Source organism: Bufo gargarizans, chromosome 9 (genome assembly GCF_014858855.1).
Source record: "Bufo gargarizans isolate SCDJY-AF-19 chromosome 9, ASM1485885v1, whole genome shotgun sequence".
Taxonomy (NCBI): domain Eukaryota; kingdom Metazoa; phylum Chordata; class Amphibia; order Anura; family Bufonidae; genus Bufo; species Bufo gargarizans.
The window spans coordinates 194,691,386-194,713,133 of record NC_058088.1 but is presented as its reverse complement, the minus strand read 5'-3'; the positions used below and the strand labels follow the sequence as shown (position 1 = coordinate 194,713,133).

At 47.9% G+C, this 21,748-nt stretch overlaps 1 protein-coding gene across 1 annotated transcript; it reads right to left on the bottom strand.

The window, feature by feature from the left end:
• Nucleotides 1-6: 6 nt before the first annotated feature.
• LOC122919953 (rap guanine nucleotide exchange factor 1-like) lies at nt 7-21,725 on the bottom strand. The gene is given in 18 exon segments (XM_044269201.1): nt 7-2,060; nt 3,069-3,197; nt 3,279-3,376; nt 3,453-3,554; nt 3,773-3,851; nt 3,945-4,039; nt 4,122-4,206; nt 6,953-7,141; nt 7,274-7,366; nt 7,559-7,643; nt 13,205-13,280; nt 13,363-13,495; nt 14,595-14,680; nt 16,781-16,873; nt 19,118-19,360; nt 20,764-20,922; nt 21,526-21,545; nt 21,548-21,725. Coding segments are annotated over 18 exon segments (2,094 nt in total). The 3' UTR covers nt 7-1,909.
• Between the last annotated feature and the right edge of the window lie 23 nt (nt 21,726-21,748).

Here is a 21,748-nt window from a genome sequence, read left to right as displayed (position 1 = left end):
ATTGTAGTTTCACAACAGCTGGAGTGCCTGACGTTGCTGATCCCTGTCCTATACGCAAATTTTCAAGAAATCTACAGTAAGTCCAGTTGTCTTGATTTAGTCTTTACAGATATATCATGACCTGGATAAATGAGAACCTTCACAGACACCTGTCCTATACAGACCTAATATGGATACTTTCTAACAATCAGCCAGCTGAAATAAGTATTTGCTGTGAGCAGAATGCACGTCTCCATTCAGTGACAGCAAGCAGAGACCAGAAAAAATGCTGGGGATTGATAAAACAAAGTGCATTAGAAAATCCCAGAACATTATACATGATATAAGACAGGTGAGTTTGTAATAGACAGTGCCACCTGCTGGAATAGATATGAACTGCAACACAATGCTGCACGTCACAAGGAGGTGAAAATAAACCTGTAGGTGCGATTTACTGAACCAATATCAACGCTTTCTATGTGACCTTACAGCCAGACAGATACGAACCGTCCACATTCACTGCTCCTGTTCATAATAGAGACATCCTACAGCTTATAGTGGCATGGCTGCACTTATTAAATCTGTGGAACTACAAATCCCAGCACACCAGCCACCCAAGCAGCACACATGCTCACGGCTTTCATCGAACCCCCAGATCAGAGTGACCACTTCAAGAAAAAAAATGTGTGAACTTCCTTTTATTTAAATTAATAACTCTGAAGTCTGGGGGATGCTTAGCATCAGACACCCTGGCTGCGAGCACCGTCACATGGGAGAATGATGGGAATCCTCGCTCGAGAAACCAGACAGCATCAAACACACGGGCTGCGAGCACTGTCACATGGGAGGATGATGGGAATCCTCGCTCGAGAAACCAGGCAGCAGACACACGGGCTGCCAGCACAGTCACATGGGAGGATGATGGGATTCCTTGCTCGAGAAGCCAGGCAGCATCAGACACACCGGCTGCAAGCACCGTCACTTTGGAAGATGATGGGATTCCTCACTCGAGAAACCAGGCAGCATCAGACACACCGGCTGCGAGCACCGCCACATGGGCGGATGATGGGATTTCTCGCTCGAGAAGCCAGGCAGCATCAGACACACCGGCTGTGAGCACCGGCACATGGGAGGATGATGGGATTCCTTGCTCGAGAAGCCAGGCAGCATCAGACACACCCGTTGCAAGCACAGTCACATGGGCGGATGATGGGATTCCTTCCTCGAGAAGCCAGCCAGCACTACACACCGGCTGCGAGCACCGTCACATGGGCGGATGATGGGATTCCTCGCTCGAGAAGTCAGTCAGTGGAGAACAAAGACGTTTAAAACATTTATTTGACCTCCTGTGAGACGGATGCGGCGGCCCCTGGTCGCGTTACACAGACGGGTGGTCCGCGCGCTCAGGGGGTTTCCGCTATGTACATCAGTCTCTGTATACTTGTCATGCAACAGCATAAAAAATGAATAATAATAATAATAATAATACTACATGTCACATTGCGCCAACTCTCCCCCCTCCCCACAAACAGAAAATGTATATTTACAGGAGCTGCTCGCTGCTGCCCCCCGCTGGGGGTGAAGGGAAAACGTGGCGTCCAAAATAAACCAACCTTCTTGTCAAAACAGAAAAATAATAACTCTCTGGGTTCCACATTGGGTGGTTCCTTTGCGGACATCCAGTCAGCCATGTCTTCTTCTCCGGGGAGGTCCGCGAGTCACAGCACAAAATCCAATATGTCTACCCTTCCATGGACGTGTAATGGGATGACACGCTGCCGTGTTTGGCCTCGGGTTGATGGTAAAGAAGCATAAAGAATGATCCACTGGGAACCAGGATGAATGACCCCCCCACCCCCGCCAGTCGCTTGTATCTCGGAGGTCCCCTATATTCAGTGTCCGCCGGGCGGCGTCGCCCGTTCGCCTTACTTTAGGTTTTCTCGTCTCGTTCTGTCTTTCGCCTCGTGATGTTACGAGGTTTGATTTTCAGGGAGAGCTCCCATAAAGCTTCCTCGGCCAGGTGGTCGCTGAAGTCGTTGAAGAAAGAGATGATGTCATCGTTGCGCCGGATTTCATAATGACTGTACGGAGAAAAAAAATGAATAAATCAGAACAAAAACATTATACTGGGCAACGAGGGGTGCGCCGATACGGCTCAACTTCATCATAACGACAAGTTCTGTAGTTGTGTGCTACAACTTTTCACCATCTCTGCTTGCTGCCGATGAATCTTGTTTACATCCAGTAAAGCTGTCCTGGCCAAATGCTTCTTACAGCTGAGGGTTTGTTACTACTGTATCCAGTCTAAACAATCCTCTTGCAGCTCACACGCTCCTCTACAAACGGTTTGTTACAATGTATTAGCGCATGTGAAACGCAACAGCCTGGAAACCACAGAGAATTATCTAGACCAGGGATCAGCAACCTTCGACTCTCCAGGTGCTGCCAAACTACAACTCCCAGCATGCACACTTACTTGGCTGTTCTTGCAACTCCCATAGAAGTCAAGTAAGGATTCTGGGAGTTGTAGTTTCTGAACAGCTGGCGTGCCGGAGGCCGCTGATCCCTGATCTAGACTGAACAGAACATAGCAAACCCTCAGCTGTAAAAAATCACTATCCATGTACCGTGGATGTAAACAATTATATCATTCACTGAAAGCAAGAAGAGATCTTGAAAAGAACTGAAAAGCAGAGCATAGTGGACACGTGACGATTAAAAGCCGCATGCCTGTCTGACACAGCGTGGGATGAATATTCATGCGATATGTAAGGTCTTACACCAGGCATGCTCAACCTGCGGCCCTCCAGCTGTTGGAAAACTACAACTCCCATAATTCCTGGACAGCCTACAGAAGGGCATGGTGGGAGTTGTAGTTTTACAACAGCTGGAGTGCCGTAGGTTTCGCATCTCTCTTAGACCATACAGGTCTATTCACACGGTGCAGAAATTCTTGCAAAATTTGCAGAAGAAAAGAAGCAATGTAACTGCGACATGTGAACAGACGGTGAAAGCGATGAGACCACCGGCTGGTTTAACCCTTTAGCATGATAGGTAATCAGACGGGCTATGAACGACTCTCCACTTACACCTGCTGGAATCGCCTCATGCTGTCCAGGATGTTAAACTGCTGCCATCGTTTGGAGAAGTTCACTTTTCCATCAATGTGGTCGGGGTTCCCCAGGTGCACGAAGGTGAGATCCTGTAAGATCAGACCCCTAGAGGCAAAAGACAAGAAACGTTTCACCAGATGACGGCGACGAATCGCCAGCGGGTAGACCGCCTTTTACAACACTTACAGGTACGGTATACACGGAGGTTCTACTTCGGACAGCGCGGCTCGGTACGCCCGGAAGGAGGAGGAGCTGTCGATCAGAGTGCAGTATTCAGCAAGGCCCTGTGGGACAGAACATGGCGTTTAATGCGGCGACGCGTCCGGCGTCAGAGGAGGAGCAGCTCTGCAGGAGCCTCACCTCAGATGTCTGCTTCTGCCACTCCAGGCGCCGGATGGGCGCAGAGTCCAGCGCGGAGAGGATGGCGAGGTACGAGTTGAAGTTGTTCAGCTTCCTCAGGTGCTGTGGAGACAGAAAAATGGAGAAGTTAACAGCTCTGGATTTCAATATCTTTGCTTGCTGTCAGTAAATGGGAAGAATTTTGTGCACACCCAGAGGCTAGAAACCTGTCCAGACTGAGGGTCTGTTACAGTCTGGACAATCCTCTGTATAAAGCATAAACAGCTGGCGGAGAGCTGAGAAGCCTCCATCCGGTGGGAAGGCGCCCGTACGTTACTTACTTTCATAATTTTGATGAATTTTAGCAGCAGCCTCTCGCGGTCCTGCGCCTTCTCCTGCAGCATGATGATGGATCGCACCCTGGGGAGGATGAGGAAGGGGGGGGGGGGGGGTGATCATTTGTATATTTCACTGTACTTCTCCGCACAGCATCCGTCCCTCCGCATCTCTTACCAATACGACATGTTGTTGAAGTGCTCAGTGAACTGTGTCAGGTTTGGACTCTTCTCCTCATTTTGTTCTTTTGCCCAAAGGAGAACCTCCGGAATCTGTTACGGGTAAGAGGTTAGGGTGTAACAGGGTGCGGTGACTATCGGCAGCTCGTAGACCTCCCCGCGCCTCTGCCCTTACCTCGATTTTATAGAAGAGCTCTGCGTCCAGAAGCGTCAGCTGCTCCGCAACTTCATGACTGTGGAAATCGTGCAGCGTTCCCGGCCTGGAATAAGAAGCGAGAAAGTACGAGACTGAAGTCAGGGTCTGAGGCAGAGCCGCGCGGCTCAACGCGACTACAGCTGGACCGCTCTATTTACACCGTGCGTTCCTTGTGCTAGGTTTTATTTTTTGCAAAATCGGAACTTTCAGTCTGAATATACCCTAAAGTGAATGATCTCGCCATGCTGAGCTTGTGCAGAGCAGTCAATCGGAACAAGCAATGCTGCAGTGTAAAGCATGTAGAGCAGGAGTGCACAACCTTTTTTGGTCTGAGGGCTGCATTGTCACACTGGTCTATTTCAATGGGGTTGCAAAATAAAAAAAAAATTAAAAAAATGATTGGCGCTCATTTGCATCGGCCTATTACACAGGCCGATGCAAAGTAAATGGGGAGGAATGATCACTACCACAGCCTGGTTATTACCGCCTCCTGCCCCTGGTTACCAGTGAGCACTTTACCTCAGGGGCTCATGCAGATGGCCGTAGTGTTTCGCGCTCCGCCCGTGTACCGACACTATGACCGAAATGACTATTCTTGTCCAAAATTGTGGGACGGATGCGGACCCATTCATACGGTCGTCTGAATGAGCCCTAATAGCGGGGACGGTGCTTGTAGGTTAACCCTTTAATGACTAGGCCACCTATACACATTATGGAACACGTGCAGTTTTTCAGCGCAGATTCCCTTACGGAAAAACCGCAGTATATTGCGGTACCAGCAAAGCGTAAGGGATTACACAAATCTCATGTAGATTCTTTCCACGCAGAAATTGACACGCCGTGCAGATTTCAAAATAAATAGCAGGTCAACTATGTTTGGGGTTTTAGCCGTAGATTTCACCTATTTCAATAGAAGGGCGAGATCTGCAGCAAAACCGCATTGAATACCGCAATTAGACATTATGGTATTTGGTGCGGACATGTGACCAGGGACTATTTTTTTATGATTTAGCTCAAGTGCTTCAAACTGTTGTAACTTATTTTTAATTTTTATTTGTTTGACTACAAAAATCTATTTTGCTACTTTTTTATGGGACACGCAGGGCTTTATAATATTGTGTTTTATTTAGGGGAAACTGAAAAAATGTTTTCCTTTTGACACCAAAATAAATTATAATTCGTTCCCTATTTTGTGTCGGTTGTTTTCCTCTATAATATGTATCGTTTCAAGTGAATGGGGCGATAATGGCAGGGTGGTTGGTGTGGATGTTTTTTTTAATGCATTTTATAATTTTATTTAAAAAATGTGTCTTCTACATTTGTCCCCCAGGAGGTCAAAAAAAGACGTTTGGGGGACAATGAGACTTTTTTTTTGCGCCTTTTTATTTTTATTTTATCTGTATAAATTTTATTTATAATTCTTTTTGCTTTAATTCCTCTATTAGGCTACTTTCACACCTGCGTTAGGTGCGGATCCATCTCATATCTGCACAGAGGGATCCGCACCGATAATGCAAACGCTTGTATCTGTTCAGAACGGATCCGTTTGCATTACCATTGTTCATGATAATGCAAACGGATCCGTTTTGACTTACACTGAAAGTCAATGGGAGGCGGATCCGTTTTCAATTGCACCATATTGTGTCAGTGAAAACGGATCCGTCCTCATTGACTTACATTGTAAGTCAGGACGGATCCGCTTGCCTCTGCATCGCCAGGCGGACATCAAACCGCTGCAAGCAGCCTCCAGAGCGGAATGGAGGCTGAACGGAGGCAAACTGATGCATTCTGAGCGGAGCCTTATCCATTCAGAATGCATTGGGGCTAAACTGATCCGTTTTGGGCCGTTTGCGAGAGCCCTGAAACGGATCTCACAGGCGGACCCAGAAACGCCAGTGTGAAAGTAGCCTTACTTTAATATATTTTTGCCACATAATATGTACCCCAAAGGGTCATATGAAGACAATTGAGGGACACTGAATGTTTTTTTATTTGTATTTTAATATATATATGCCACAATTTTGCACAATTTCCACTGTAACTGGAGCATCCAAAGGGGCCCCAGTCACAGGGGAAACCATGCTACTATGGGGGCTTTGTACAAGGCAGGGCTGCTCAGGTTTACTGACCCTGCAGTCCGCTGCCCCCGACCATCACATGGTCGCCGGGTCCAGACCGAACAGTGCTGATTGAGTGTTAGCACCTATCTGAGGGGTAGACCGAAGCCCTGAAAACTGCTTCTGTCTTCTCCTCGGGTCCCCCGCTGTCACTGACCACTGGGGACCTGACCTGCTAGGAGCAGGAGCTGTAATCCAGTGCGGCGCTCCAGGAACGGTCAGCTGTGTTTCTGTCCTCCAAAACGGGGGCTCTGCGGGCTGTGCACCCCTGATGTAGAGTAACCAAGCAGCACCACAGTATGACACAGGAGGTCCTGACTACCACAGACTCCATGAAGTTACAGGAGTTGTACAGGACTGGAAGAACATGGCCGCCTTCTTCTAGAAGCAGCGCCATACCTGTCTGCAGATGGTGTTTGCTGTCACAGCTCAGCACTATTGAATCTATGGAGCTGCAATACAAGCCTATATACAACCCCTTTAAGCTGAAATCAATGGTCACAGCTGAGCGCTAATGGATGACAGCTGCAGTGTAAAGCATTAAGACATAAAAGGAACTTAATCCTCTGATAAGACAGGGGTAGATTTCATACTACTGCACATGTCAATAGACAATGCAGCTATACCGGAGGCACTGACATTGTGGAGGACACAGGGCATACGTCAAACTGCAGACTTTGGGGGGACTCGTACCTTGCAGCCACTCCCCGGGCAGCCAGCGGCCTCAGAGCAGAGTTGCAATGCCTTTGCATTCTCTTGTTGTCCACCTTCTCTAGGATGTTCTTCCGCAGCACCCGGGCCAGGCTGAGCTCCCCTTTACAAACCAGTCGGAAGACCAGCTCCATCAGCAGCTTCAGGATTTCATCTGTCAGTTCCACCAAGCTGAGGGAAGAAAGATGGTGGAATAAACCCCAAGGGAAAGGAAGACCTCGGGGTCAATCCTCGTAGCATGGAAAGGTCTGCAACTTTCTAATACACGTTGCATGGAGAGGACATTTACGGTTGGTCACTTACCACAGCTCGTCCACCACTCTCACCAGCACAAAGAAGGTGTTTTTGCTCACTCGCTTCTTGAACGTATCCTGGAAGTGACAGAACCTCTCATATGTGACAAGGGTTAAAGAAATAAAGAGCTGACAGAAGACGTACAGACACTTTGGGAGTTGTAGTCCTTTAAGAGCTCTGTTCATATTGGAGCCGTGACAGATCCCAATGACTTATACTGGGGTCCGCCAGGTTTCCAGTACATGACCAGAGCTGCATTGTGTGTATCAGAGGTAATGACACTGGGAAGGATATCTATACTGGAGTTTCTGGATCAGCTCCTCTGGTGAGATGAACGTCCGGTAGGTGGTAAGGAAAGCCTCGCAGTACAGAACCAGATCTGTGGGGGAGAGAAGGACAATCCTCAATATAACAAATAGGAAGAGGGGTACTGAACCCCAAAACAGAGCATGACAGAGTAAACAGTGGTCCTACACCCCCAACACTTCATGTGTCTCCATGTCATTAATCTAGAAAACAACTATCTGGAGCAGCATTTCATGAAAATGCATTACACTAGTGATTCTGTATTATACTCCAGAGCTGCACTCACTATTCTGCTGGTGCAGTCACTGTGTACATACATTACTTATCCTGTACTGATCCTGAGTTACATCCTGTATTATACTCCAGAGCTGCACTCACTATTCTGCTGGTGCAGTCGCTGTGTACATACATTACTTATCCTGTACTGATCCTGAGTTACATCCTGTATTCTACCCCAGAGCTGCACTCACTATTCTGCTGGTGCAGTCACTGTGTACATACATTACTTATCCTTTACTGACCCTGAGTTACATCCTGTATTATACCCCAGAGCAGCACTCACTATTCTGCTGGTGCAGTCACTGTGTACATACATTACTTATCCTGTACTGATCCTGAGTTACATCCTGTATTATACCCCAGAGCTGCGCTCACTATTCTGCTGGTGCAGTCACTGTGTACATACATTACTTATCCTGTGCTGATCCTGAGTTACACCCTGTATTATACTCCAGAGCTGCACTCACTATTCTGCTGGTGCAGTCACTGTGTACATACATTACTTATCCTGTACTGATCCTGAGTTACATCCTGTATTATACTCCAGAGCTGCACTCACTATTCTGCTGGTGCAGTCACTGTGTACATACATTACTTATCCTGTACTGATCCTGAGTTACATCCTGTATTATACCCCAGAGCTGCACTCACTATTCTGCTGGAGCAGTCACTGTGTACATACATTACTTATCCTGTACTGATCCTGAGTTACATCCTGTATTATACCCCAGAGCTGCACTCACTATTCTGCTGGTGCAGTCACTGTGTACATACATTACTTATCCTGTACTGATCCTGAGTTACATCCTGTATTATACCCCAGAGCTGCGCTCACTATTCTGCTGGTGCAGTCACTGTGTACATACATTACTTATCCTGTACTGATCCTGAGTTACATCCTGTATTATACCCCAGAGCTGCACTCACTATTCTGCTGGAGCAGTCACTGTGTACATACATTACTTATCCTGTACTGATCCTGAGTTACATCCTGTATTATACCCCAGAGCTGCGCTCACTATTCTGCTGGTGCAGTCACTGTGTACATACATTACTTATCCTGTACTGATCCTGAGTTACATCCTGTATTATACTCCAGAGCTGCACTCACTATTCTGCCGGTGCAGTCACTGTGTACATACATTACTTATCCTGTACTGATCCTGAGTTACATCCTGTATTATACCCCAGAGCTGCACTCACTATTCTGCTGGTGCACTCACTGTGTACATACAGTGCTTTGTAAAAGTATTCACCCCCTTGACACTTTCCGTATTTTGTTACATTACAGCCTTAAAGGGACTCTGTCACCTCGTTTTCATTTAGAAATAGAAAACAGAATATTGTTATGTGCGTATGTATTCACCCCCTTTGTTAGGAAGCCCATAAAAAGCTCTGGTGCAGCCAATTACCTTCAGAAGTCACATGATTAGTGACATGATGTCACCTGTGTGCAATCTAAGTGTCACATGATCTGTCGTTACATCTACACACAGCAGAGGCTGCAACACCTAAGCAAGAGGCATCACTGACCAAACACTGCCATGAAGACCGAGGATCTCTCCAAACAAGTAAGGGACAATGTTGTTCAGAAGGACAAGTCAGGGTTAGGTTTTAAAAAAATATCCAAATCTTAGATGATCCCCAGGAGCGCCATCAAATCTATCATAACCAGATGGAAAGAACATGGCACAACAGCAAACCTGCCAAGAGACGGCCGCCCACCGAAACTCACGGACCGGGCAAGGAGGACATTAATCAGAGACCTAAGGTGACCCTGGAGGAGCTGCAGAGTTCCACAGCAGAGACTGGAGGATCTGTACATAGGACGACAATAAGCCGTACGCTCCATAGAGTTGGGCTTTATGGCAGAGCGGCCAGAAGAAGCCATTACTGTCAGCTAAAGACAACAAGGCGCGTCATGAGATTCTGAAAAGGCCTGAGGGAGACTCCGAAATGTATGGAGGAAGGTGCTCCGGTCTGAGGAGACCCAAAATGTATGGAGGAAGGGGCTCTGGTCTGAGGAGACTAACATTGAAGTTTTCGGCCATCAAAGAAAACGCTATGTCTGGGGCAAACCCAACACATCACCCAAAGAACACCATCCCCACAGGGAGACCTGGTGGTGGCAGCATCACACTGGGGGATGGGACTGGGAAACTGGTCAGGGCTGAGGGAAAGATGGAAGGTGCTAAATACAGGGATATTCTTTTTTTCAAATCATATCATTTTTATTGTTAATAATAAATCAGATCAAAAGTAATAAATCACAAGCGGTACAAGCAATAGATAACACAAGAGTTCCACATATATATTAGCAATTCCATTACAAATGCATTATACATTTATTCCACCACCCCCCCTCCCCCACACAGCCATCCCCAACCATAAGTATTACCTACCCCCCTTCCCCTCAGCCCCCCCATTGGTAGAACAGACAGTAATCATCTAGAAAGACCAACAGTCCCAACCACAGACTCCACAATTTATCAGACTGATGAGGACGCCCCCGTTTCAAGAATATCGCTTTCTCGTACATCAACATAGTAAACTTTACCATGAAATTCCTCCATCTTTGGGGGGCGACGTTTGAATCCAACGAAGAGCAATACGTTTCCTGGCTACGTATAATACCCTCCCTAGTGCTGTCCTACCTACCTCGTCTATACCAACATCCACCAGAGAACCCAAGATACAAGCTTCAGGGTCACGAGGAATTCTTATTGAGAAGACTCTGAATTATTTCCAGTACATTCGTCCAAAACTCATCCAACCTTGGACAGAACCACAACACATGTATTAAAGCTGCTGGATCCATATGACATCTTGGCCATGTAGCATCCGCTCCGACACCAATTCGCTGTACAAACACTGGGGTTTTGTAAACCGCGTATAATAAACAATTGCGATAGTTTAGCACATTCGTCTAAGGACGATTTCGGTTCTGCCTCCACGATGTCCTCCCCTTGTTACCTCTCCAATATCTACATCCCAGGCTTTCATTCTGGACAGTGGACGTGAATCCAGAAATGTATCTAGAAGCATTTGATATAGTAGTGCGGATATCACTGCCCATTCAATGTAAAGCAGCATCTCTTAGGCCCCAGTATTTCCAGTTTTAGACAGTTGTATGCCGTATTTGCAAGTACTGATAACACTTCCCTCTTGGTAGGTCATACACGTCCATTATATTATTGAAGCACCCCTTTATCTAATAGGCTACCTATTCTATTTACTCCTTTATTTTCCCAAATTTGAAACCCCTTCAAGGTTAAAAACTCAGGAAGCATATGATTATTTCATAGGGGAGTATATTCAGTAAAACCTGTGATGCCCCTCAATTGTTCAGCTTTTTCCCATAAATACAGGGATATTCCTGAGCAGAACCTGCCCCACTCTGCGTGATCTGAGGCGAGGACGGAGGCTCACCTTCCTGCAGGACAATGACCCCAAAACACACGGCTGGAGCAACACTTGGGGGGTTTAATAGGAGACAAGTAAATGTGTTGGAACGGCCGAGTCACAGCCCAGATCTCAGTCCAATAGAAGATCTGTGGTCAGACGTAAAGATCGCTGTTCACAAGCGCAAACATCCGACCTGAAGGAGCCGGAGCCGTTCTGCAAGGAGGAACGGGCGACAATCCCAGCGGTCAGATGTGGCGACTGCTCATAGAGACTTAGAGCTGTGATTGCCGCAAAAGGGGCTCTACAAAGTATTGGCTTTAGGGGGGTGAATAGTTCTGCACACTGACTTTCTGTTATTTTGTCCTATTTGTTTTCTTCACAAAAAAAAAACATCTTCAAAGTTGTCGGCATGTTCTGTAAGTTACATGATGCAAATCCTCAAACAATCCATGTTAATACCAGGTTGTGAGGCACCAAAACATGGAAAAAAAAGTTAAGTGGGGTGAATACTTTTGCAAGGCACTGTACATCCTGTATTATACTCCAGAGCTGCACTCACTATTCTGCTGGTGCAGTCACTGTGTACGCATATTACAAGCAGAATAGTGAGTGCAGCTCTGGTGTATAATACAGGATGTAACGCAGGGTCAGTACAGGATAAGTAATGTATGTACACAGTGACTGCACCAGCAGAATAGTGAGTGCAGCTCTGGAGTATAATACAGGATGTAACGCAGGGTCAGTACAGGATAAGTAATGTATGTACACAGTGACTGCACCAGCAGAATAGTGAGTGCAGCTCTGGAGTATAATACAGGATGTAACGCAGGGTCAGTACAGGATAAGTAATGTATGTACACAGTGACTGCACCAGCAGAATAGTGAGTGCAGCTCTGGAGTATAATACAGGATGTAACTCAGGATCAGTACAGGATAAGTAATGTATGTACACAGTGACTGCACCAGCAGAATAGTGAGTGCAGCTCTGGAATATAATACAGGATGTAACTCAGGATCAGTACTAGATAAGTAATGTATGTACACAGTGACTGCACCAGCAGAATAGTGAGTGCAGCTCTGGGGTATAATACAGGATGTAACTCAGGATCAGTACAGGATAAGTAATGTATATACACAGTGACTGCACCAGCAGAATAGTGAGTGCAGCTCTGGAGTATAATACAGGATGTAACTCAGGATCAGTACAGGATAAGTAATGTATGTACACAGTGACTGCACCAGCAGAATAGTGAGTGCAGCTCTGGAGTATAATACAGGATGTAACTCAGGATCAGTACAGGATAAGTAATGTATGTACACAGTGACTGCACCTGCAGAATAGTGAGTGCAGCTCTGGAGTATAATACAGGATGTATCTCAGGATCAGTACAGGATAAGTAATATATGTACACAGTGACTACACCAGCAGAATAGTGAGTGCAGCTCTGGAGTATAATACAGGATGTAACTCAGGATCAGTACAGGATAAGTAATGTATGTACACAGTGGCTGCACCAGCAGAATAGTGAGTGCAGCTCTGGAGTATAATGCAGGATGTAACTCAGGATCAGTACAGGATAAGTAATGTATGTACACAGTGACTGCACCAGCAGAATAGTGAGTGCAGCTCTGGAGTATAATACAGGATGTAACTCAGGATCAGTACAGGATAAGTAATGTATGTACACAGTGACTGCACCAGCAGAATAGTGAGTGCAGCTCTGCAGTATAATACAGGATGTAACTCAGGATCAGTACAGGATAAGTAATGTATGTACACGGTGACTCCACCAGTAGAATAATGAGTGCAGCTCTGGAGTATAATACAGGATCAGTAGGGGCTATAAAGACTAATCCCCCGAGCCCCCAGTGGTCACCAGTCAGTGGTGTTTGGGGTCTTTTCGTTCTGTTATTCTATGTCTGTGCTGGAGACATTTAACAACTTCTCACCTTTGCGGTCTGTCTCTGTGGCATGTACAAGCAGGATGTCCCCTGAGCCGCCCCTCACATCTGGGCCATCGTCACCCTGCAAAATAGATGACAACGCGCAGTGTAACCAATGTCGATCACGCCTGCGCTCGCCGCTCCGCTGCCAATATAACATTTACCTCCTGTTTCAGAGTGAGCCTCGACATGATCTCATTGTGATCGACCAGGGAAAGCTCGTCCGTCTCCTCACTTTCCTCCTCTTCCTCCTCCTCCTGCTCCTCTGGATCGAGTCCTTCTGTGCAATTTGCTGGTCTGAGATAAAAAGTCATATCTCTCTCTATAGAAACCATAAAGCTCAATTTTTCACTTTTCTCATGATCTCCGCTTACTTCAGTGAATAGGAACATACTTGCTTACATCTGGTGGCTGGCAACCCATCTGTGCCCAATATGTATCACAGCTGGGGGTTTGTTACAGTTCTACCCAAGAGATAATCATCTGTGGATTCCAGACTCATAAGTTTTCCCTGCACTGACACATTGTAACAAACTATTAGGACAAAGGAGAGCTTTGTGCTGCTCTGTAGAGCTCTTTAAGGTTTCTTGCACTTGTGTTGGTTGATATTTTGGGAGGTGTTTTAGCTTTTCTTTGTTGCACCCGGATAATACGTGACATTCATAGCTCACATCTCTGACGCTCTAATGGCCTCCTCGGCTGCCTTTCTACGAGCAGGGACTCATTAAGGAGCCATAATTAGGATGTGACACTGAGAAATAACAGTAATTATATCTGACGCTGCTCAGTGCACGGCGGTGATGAAGGCGGTACTGTCATGGCGGATCGGTAGATTAAAGCTTTCTAGACCTTCCATGGACACCGAGACACTTACCATCCCCCATTACCCCAGTCACAGCAGCAAAACCAAGCAGTAACCTGTCTGCAGTGGTTTACAGCTTCTGGATGAAAAGAAAGTTTTTTTTTCCCACCACTGAATGCAAGCAGAGATCTTGAAAACTGTTAAGAATTGAAATAGAAGTCTTCTTAGAAAGTTGCAGAACTTTTCCTTGAACAAAGCGATTTCCTATCCACTGGACAAGAGATAACTGATCGGTGGAAGTCTGACTACTGGGGCCCCTCAATTCCCCACAGGGCGGGGCCCGTACCCCAGTCCAAATGGAGTGGAAGGGGAGCATGTGCTTGGAGATGCAGGTCGCATGCTAGACCTGCCGCTACATCAGGAAGAGGGTACGAGATCTGCGCTTTCAGGGACGGAGGGGTCCCAGCGGTTGTACCTAAACTGATCAGTTCTCCAGTGCATGGGGAATAACTTTGTTACTGGAATACACCTTTAAGCCTTATGCACATAAAACTGCAATATTCCTTTAAGAAATGCCAAGTCTGCCGCAGGTACCTTTCGGTGGTCTCGTGGCCCTCGCTGCCCGGCACACAGGGCTGTGATGAGGCTCTTTGGTGTCCGTCTCCAAGCAAAGGCGAATCCTGCAGAGGAAGAGGAGGTCTGTGAATTAGGGGAGTCGCACCCTGAACCCTTCCCTGCTCCCTACAGACAGGACGGAGACATGGAGAACCCCACCAGATTCTCTCTAATGATGCTCATCAGGCGTGCATCCTTACACAGTACCAGACGACATGTGGGCCAACTCCGACACAGTCATACCTAACATTACAGAATCTGTCCCCCCCCCCCCCGTGCAGACTACAGGCTGCTGCTTATGATGGACTGTTCTCCGCCAATAGACTGCAGGCGGACATAAAACAGTTCAGGTCTGTCAATGGTTGGAGGATCAATGCGGGGCTCTCCAGTCATTGCAAAACTAAAGTTCTGAGCGTGCCATGAGAGCTGCATGCTGGGAGTTGTAGTTTTTGCGAAAGCTGGAGAACCCCACAGTGGAAGTCTAAGCAGTGGTTACAATCGCCCCCCCCCCCCCCCTCCAAATGACTGCCTACTTAGTAGCAGAAGCCAAGTACTTTGATGATTTATACATCAGACCCCCACCCCAAAAAAATTAAACAGCGACGTGTATATGTATGCATGTATAAGCGTCACGCTCTGCTGCAAAGAAACAGTGAGGATGCACAAGCGCGTCGGAAGCACCCGGTTATCAGGAGCGGTGACGTAGATTTGCACACACAAGCACAATCACAGTTCGCAAGCAGTTACGGATGATGGGAGTGGAACCGGACACAACAGCCACATCCAGTCAGGTGAAGATGCAACAAAGCTCGGTCCCCCCCCCCCAGAAAAGAATCAGTGATGAACACCCATCCCTGGAGTCCCATCCCCTCCCCACGTGGCCCTCATAGCAGCCACGGCATTACGGGTCTTATAATGCACCTGTTGCCGTTTTCTGCCCTGAACTCATCCTACCCAGTCACTCAACACAAGGATGACACTGAGGCACGAGGCGCTATTTCGGTGGTTAATAGCTGCGTCCTCCAAGCGGCAGTGTTAATTCTCGAAGGAGCATTCCACTTGAGGATGAAATTAGCGGCCGTTGGATAATTGCCCGCAGCTGGAGCTATAGATCATCAGTATTCCTGGAAAGGAGCCTATTATTATCCGGTGGGGGCGTCTGACACCCGAGGCGTCCTTGCAGGGAGGCGCTCATTGTCTTAAGAGTGAAGTGAACGTAATCCAACCGGATGGATGAGACGCCACCGGCCGGTTGCTATGGGATACAGTAATTCCAGTGCACTGGATACAACTGTATCTGAGTGGTAACCGGGAGCAACAGCAAGGAGAAGATACATTCATCAATGTCATAGAAGGGGTTATTTCTCAAATTATGGTTGCTGGAAGTCCAAATTCACAATGGGATCGTGCCCTAATGTCAATGTATGAACCTGATGACATCACCGGGTTTCTGTCCAGTTCATCATCTACATCAGCGATCCCCAACCTCTGGCTGTCCAGCTGCTGCAGAACTGCAATTCTAACCGTGCCTTGGACAGCAAAATGCTGGGAGCTGTAGTTCAGCAACAGCTGCAGATCCAGAACTAAAGCAATGTCCTCACATAGACAAAGCCAATTACTCAGGTCAGGTAGGATGTAGGTAATGACCTGGTGGGCGAGTGGCATCATGCAGCAGGACCTGTATAAGGGGGGGCAGCATCGGACACAAGGGCTAGGGGCTGACCGGCTGGGGGCAGCTGGCTATGCCCTTGACTCTGCACAGACATTTCTGCACATCATCATGTTTTTGTACCGCCAAAAAAAAATAAAAAAAAATAATATATTATATATATATATATATATATATATATATATATATAAAAAACCTAACGAGATGAAAGAAGGTAATATCGTAATTTGGAGACAATGGTGTGTATATATATATGGGTATAGTCATGCACACAAATGTTAATTTTAGTAAGTGCATGGGTGTCTTCTAACCCTGTAGTTGGAGGTTAGTGTGGGGTTAAGGCTGGTAGCTGGGGAGGGTCATGCGGTGCACGGATGTGGCGCAGCAAGGAGGTCAGAGGGGCATGCGTAGTAAAATACTGAGCATGCGGCGGTCTGGGTTGACCTGTGACGCCCCCATTCTGCCCCTTTCACCCCAGGCTGCGTCTTTTACTTACACCATCACAGGACAAGGGGACTCCGTTGCTTTGACCAGGAGAATACAGGTTGACGTATTCCCCATCTCCCGGCTCCTCACTTGCATTTTCATTCTACGGTGGGAAGAGGGAATGTTCGGCAAGTGTCTCTATAGGTTTACTGAATGTGGGGGGTTTTTAATGACCAACTCTGCCAGACAAGGAACGGGAAAGGTCAACTGCACCCAAATGAATGCCCAAGGCCCTCTATAACACCCTTTTAGAAAATTACCTAAATAGTCTGGTGCAGTCACCGTGTACATACATTACTTATCCTGGACTGATCCTGAGTTACATCCTGTATTATACTCCAGGAGCTGCACTCACTATTCTGCTGGTGCAGTCACCGTGTACATACATTACTTATCCTGGACTGATCCTGAGTTACATCCTGTATTATACTCCAGAGCTGCACTCACTATTCGGCTGGTGCAGTCACTGTGTACATACATTACTTATCCTGGACTGATCCTGAGTTACATCCTGTATTATACTCCAGAGCTTGCACTCACTATTCTGCTGGTGCAGTCACTGTGTACATACATTACTGATCCTGAGTTACATCCTGTATTATACTCCAGAGCTGCACTCACTATTCTGCTGGTGCAGTCACTGTGTACATACATTACTGATCCTGGTTACATCCTGTATTATACTCCAGAGCTGCACTCACTATTCTGCTGGTGCAGTCACTGTGTACATACATTACTTATCCTGTACTGATCCTGAGTTACATCCTGTATTATACCCCAGAGCAGCACTCACTATTCCTGCTGGTGCAGTCACTGTGTACATACATTACTTATCCGTACTGATCCTGAGTTACATCCTGTATTATACCCCAGAGCAGCACTCACTATTCTGCTGGTGCAGTCACTGTGTACATACATTACTTATCCTGTACTGATCCTGAGTTACATCCGTATTATACCCCAGAGCAGCACTCACTATTCTGCTGGTGCAGTCACTGTGTACATACATTACTTATCCTGTACTGATCCTGAGTTACATCCTGTATTATACCCCAGAGCAGCACTCACTATTCTGCTGGTGCAGTCACTGTGTACATACATTACTTATCCTGTACTGATCCTGAGTTACATCCTGTATTATACCCCAGAGCTGCACTCACTATTCTGCTGGTGCAGTCACTGTGTACATACATTACTTATCCTGTACTGATCCTCGGTTACATCCTGTATTATACCCCAGAGCTGCACTCACTATTCTGCTGGTGCAGTCACTGTGTACATACATTACTTATCCTGTACTGATCCTCAGTTACATCCTGTATTATACCCCAGAGCTGCACTCACTATTCTGCTGGTGCAGTCACTGTGTACATACATTACTTATCCTGTACTGATCCTCAGCTACATCCTGTATTATACCCCAGAGCTGCACTCACTGTTCTGCTGGTGCAGTCACTGTGTACATACATTACTTATCCTGTACTGATCCTCGGTTACATCCTGTATTATACCCCAGAGCTGCACTCACTATTCTGCTGGTGCAGTCACTGTGTACATACATTACTTATCCTGTACTGATCCTCAGCTACATCCTGTATTATACCCCAGAGCTGCACTCACTGTTCTGCTGGTTGTTATTGGAAACAATCAGCAAGCTTGTGGACACTTTCTCTAACCAAGCTCAGATGCCAGCACAGGTGTTGCTATAACCTCCCTTCACTGCCATGTAGGGGGAAAAAAATAATGTCTCTGAGCACAATTTTGGCGGAGATGCCCAGAATAAAGCCCAGAATAAAATAAAACTGTAAGTGAAGATAAGAAAGCTGGTGCGAAAATCCAGTAAATCATGGACTCATGAATCGTCTTCTCTCATTGAGTCATTGCCGGAGGGCACTGGGCTATATCCGCCCCCGTGCTGTCGCATTTTGAGCCACGTCCTCCAGTGCAGTGTGCAGGTGCTTTGACTGGATATACATCCGCGCAGCCTGTACACTATCATCTGTATCTTTCTGGATAAGAGGGCACAGCGTCGTAACCAAGGGCAGAACTATGCCTATGACGGGCAGCAGCAGGCTGACGAGAGACCCCCTTCCTAGGGGTACTGTGCTCTGGCTGCCCCCGCCTGGTGCGACCTGCGCTCACGGTGAGGATGCTGATGGACCTTCCACAGTTATTACATGAGAGCAATGAGCCGGCTGGGCACAGACAGACAGAGAATGGCGATGAAAACAGCAGCGGAGACACAGCACAGGGGCGATGAGAGGGGTCACGGACAGAAGCAGGTGTGCCATTCACAAATGCCCCCCAACACAAGAACCCGTCCAGCCGAGCCCCCTCCCGTTCTCACCGCTGATGTCTGCAGAGAGCTGGAGAAAGGAGGCTCAAAAGCAAGGCAGGCAGGAGGGGTCCCGCAGGAGCTGCCACCCTGAGAGGAGGGTAAGGGAGGGTAGAGAGGAGCTGGGGGTGGGGGCAACTGGTCTGGGAGGACCGGGGAGAAGCGGGAAGAATAAAAGATGGCAGGGTTCAGCAGGGGAGGGGCAGGACTGTGGGGGGCAAAGTCCTGGGAGTAGGAACGGAAAACAGATTTGTACTGGGGGGGGGGGGGGGGAGGGGGGTGTTAAAGGGGAACAAGGGAGAAAGAAACAGAGAAGGTAAAAAGAAAAGCAGATTAGTGTAAAAGCAGGCTTAGTATCCGAGCCTCCCGCCATAGCAGGTCACATCCCACAGCACGTCTCCCGTCCAGAACTGCAGCTGCATCCCCCTCCTCCCTGCCGACCATTTACAACATCCCCCCCTAAGGAGTTTTTGAGGGACCAGGAAGTTTGTGAAACTTTCCGCAGAGCTGGAGGACCCAACGGTGTCACTTATTTCAATGCTTTGCAAGAATTGATTATCCCAATGCCTGGCGTGTCCGTCATGACTGCGCTGACACTATGGATGCCGGCGGTGCCCGCAGGGTCACAGCGAGGAGCGGGACCACTGCCCGCCACCTCTGAGGGTATCTGAGGTAAGTGCTATTCATGCAGTTCTCTAATGGCTGACCTTGCTGCCATGTTATTCCTGTGCCCTGTGAAGACTTTCTATTCCGCCCCGGGCTTTTCCTGTGCCCCCCCAATCCTTCCCTTCACACGCCGCCTCCTCCTTTCCTCCGCTCCTTCCTTCCTCAGATTCTTGCATGCCGCAGTCTGCCTCTGGAATCCCAGCTATGCGCTCTCACAGCAGGAAGCCGGTATGCGGTCGCACCCCCTCCTCTCCCTGCACTAATCTCCTTCCCATATGGTCCACATGGCAACTCGGCTGTGCCCACTGGGGGCGCCCTACCACCACAACAGTCTCCTGGGGTACGAAAGACGAGCCGGGTTATTTTTTACCAGCTTGTGCAAAGTGGGGGGTGGAGGAGGAGGGGGAACAGGTGAGAGGCCGGAGGGCTGAAGGCTGCGGCCCCGGGACCTCTTACAGTTCACAATCTCATGGCGTGCATCATAATCTAGGATGGGCGCACATTAACCCCTCAAGTTGCTGTCAGTGAATAGGAAACAGAACATGTACAGCTCATGCAGGCACATGGCTCTGATACATTATAACAAGCCACTAGATGGAAACTGTTTCTATTCACCGAGAGCAAGCAGAAACTTGGACATTTTGTGTCTATTCCCCAAGTCTTTTTGTAAAGCTGCAGAATTGTTCATTATGCTCGGATTTAGTTTTATTTGCAGCTAAAAAGGGTTGTCTAAGAGGCGCTCCCTGCAGAACGGAGCGGGAGACCCTTATGATCTTCGCTGCGGGAGCGTGACCAAACAGCATACTGTGCAAATGAACCATGCTACCATAGGCCTGGGGGCGTCACCCGCTGCGCTCCTGCACGTGTCGGTGCTCCGAGGGGTAATCACAATCTTATACACAGGATCTACTGACGACACAAATCTCACTCACGCGCTACGCTCCACTTCTCGCATTCCACACCAGAGATGAGGCAATGAAGCTGACACTCACCGAAGGCACAGGGAAAGAGCCGTGGCGGCTCAGAAAGCAGTTAGAGACGGACAGACTGATGCCCTGAGGGTGGCTGCCGTCCTCAGGTGCGAAGACCCCTTTGGTTGGCTGTGCACAGTACGAGACAGAGGAGAAGGAAGAAGCAGCAAAGGAGGCCTGCTGGAAGAATGACATACACAGAGAGGGCAGGTGGAAGGAAAAAGAGCGCACACACGTAGCAGACCCATGACCGACGCCACTACGACCCCCAGACAGCCGCCCCAGTAACCACCCAGTTATAATGTATGTGGGGTGGGACGGACAGCGAGATTGTATCCAGATGGTAGCGCCCGTCTTTGTAGGGGATTTAACGACCAAGGTTCGCCATGTATACTGGAGGCCAGGCTACATGCAGGTGAGACTACCCGACAAGACCTTTACCAGCCCCTCACTGACGTTGGTTTTGGGTCAAATAAATTGCAATGTATAATGAAAGGGTCTTATTTGCAATGTCCTATCAAGAGATTTTGAGGCGACGGGCCATAATTGGGACCCTGTCTGCATCTCCGAGGTCTCGCTCTGGGGGACACGTCTGCTGAAATCAGTACACATCCCCTGAACATTAGAAAAAATGTGAACGATTAACGTCAAAAATTCCCTTTTTCATCCCCCGCCCCCCACCCGTCTGTTGCTTTCAATAAAAATAAAATTGCAGGTCCCTGAGGTGGTGAAGCCCCGGGCGCCCTGGTGGTGCACGATCCCCTGTGTACAGTGTGTTCTTACCAGCTGTCTCTGTTTAGGGGAAGGGCGGGTGGCGGGGCCCGCTCGACGCCCGTGTCCGGGCCACTGAATGAATCGTTAAAGCCGTAGACCTCACGTAGGTGCTTGTTCTTCTGCTGATAGATGTGCTCGTTCTGAGGCGTCTGATAGAAAACGGACGGCTGCGGCTCGGAGTAATCCTCCACGAAGCGCATGTACGTCATCACTGGGAGAAGAGGAGACTGGT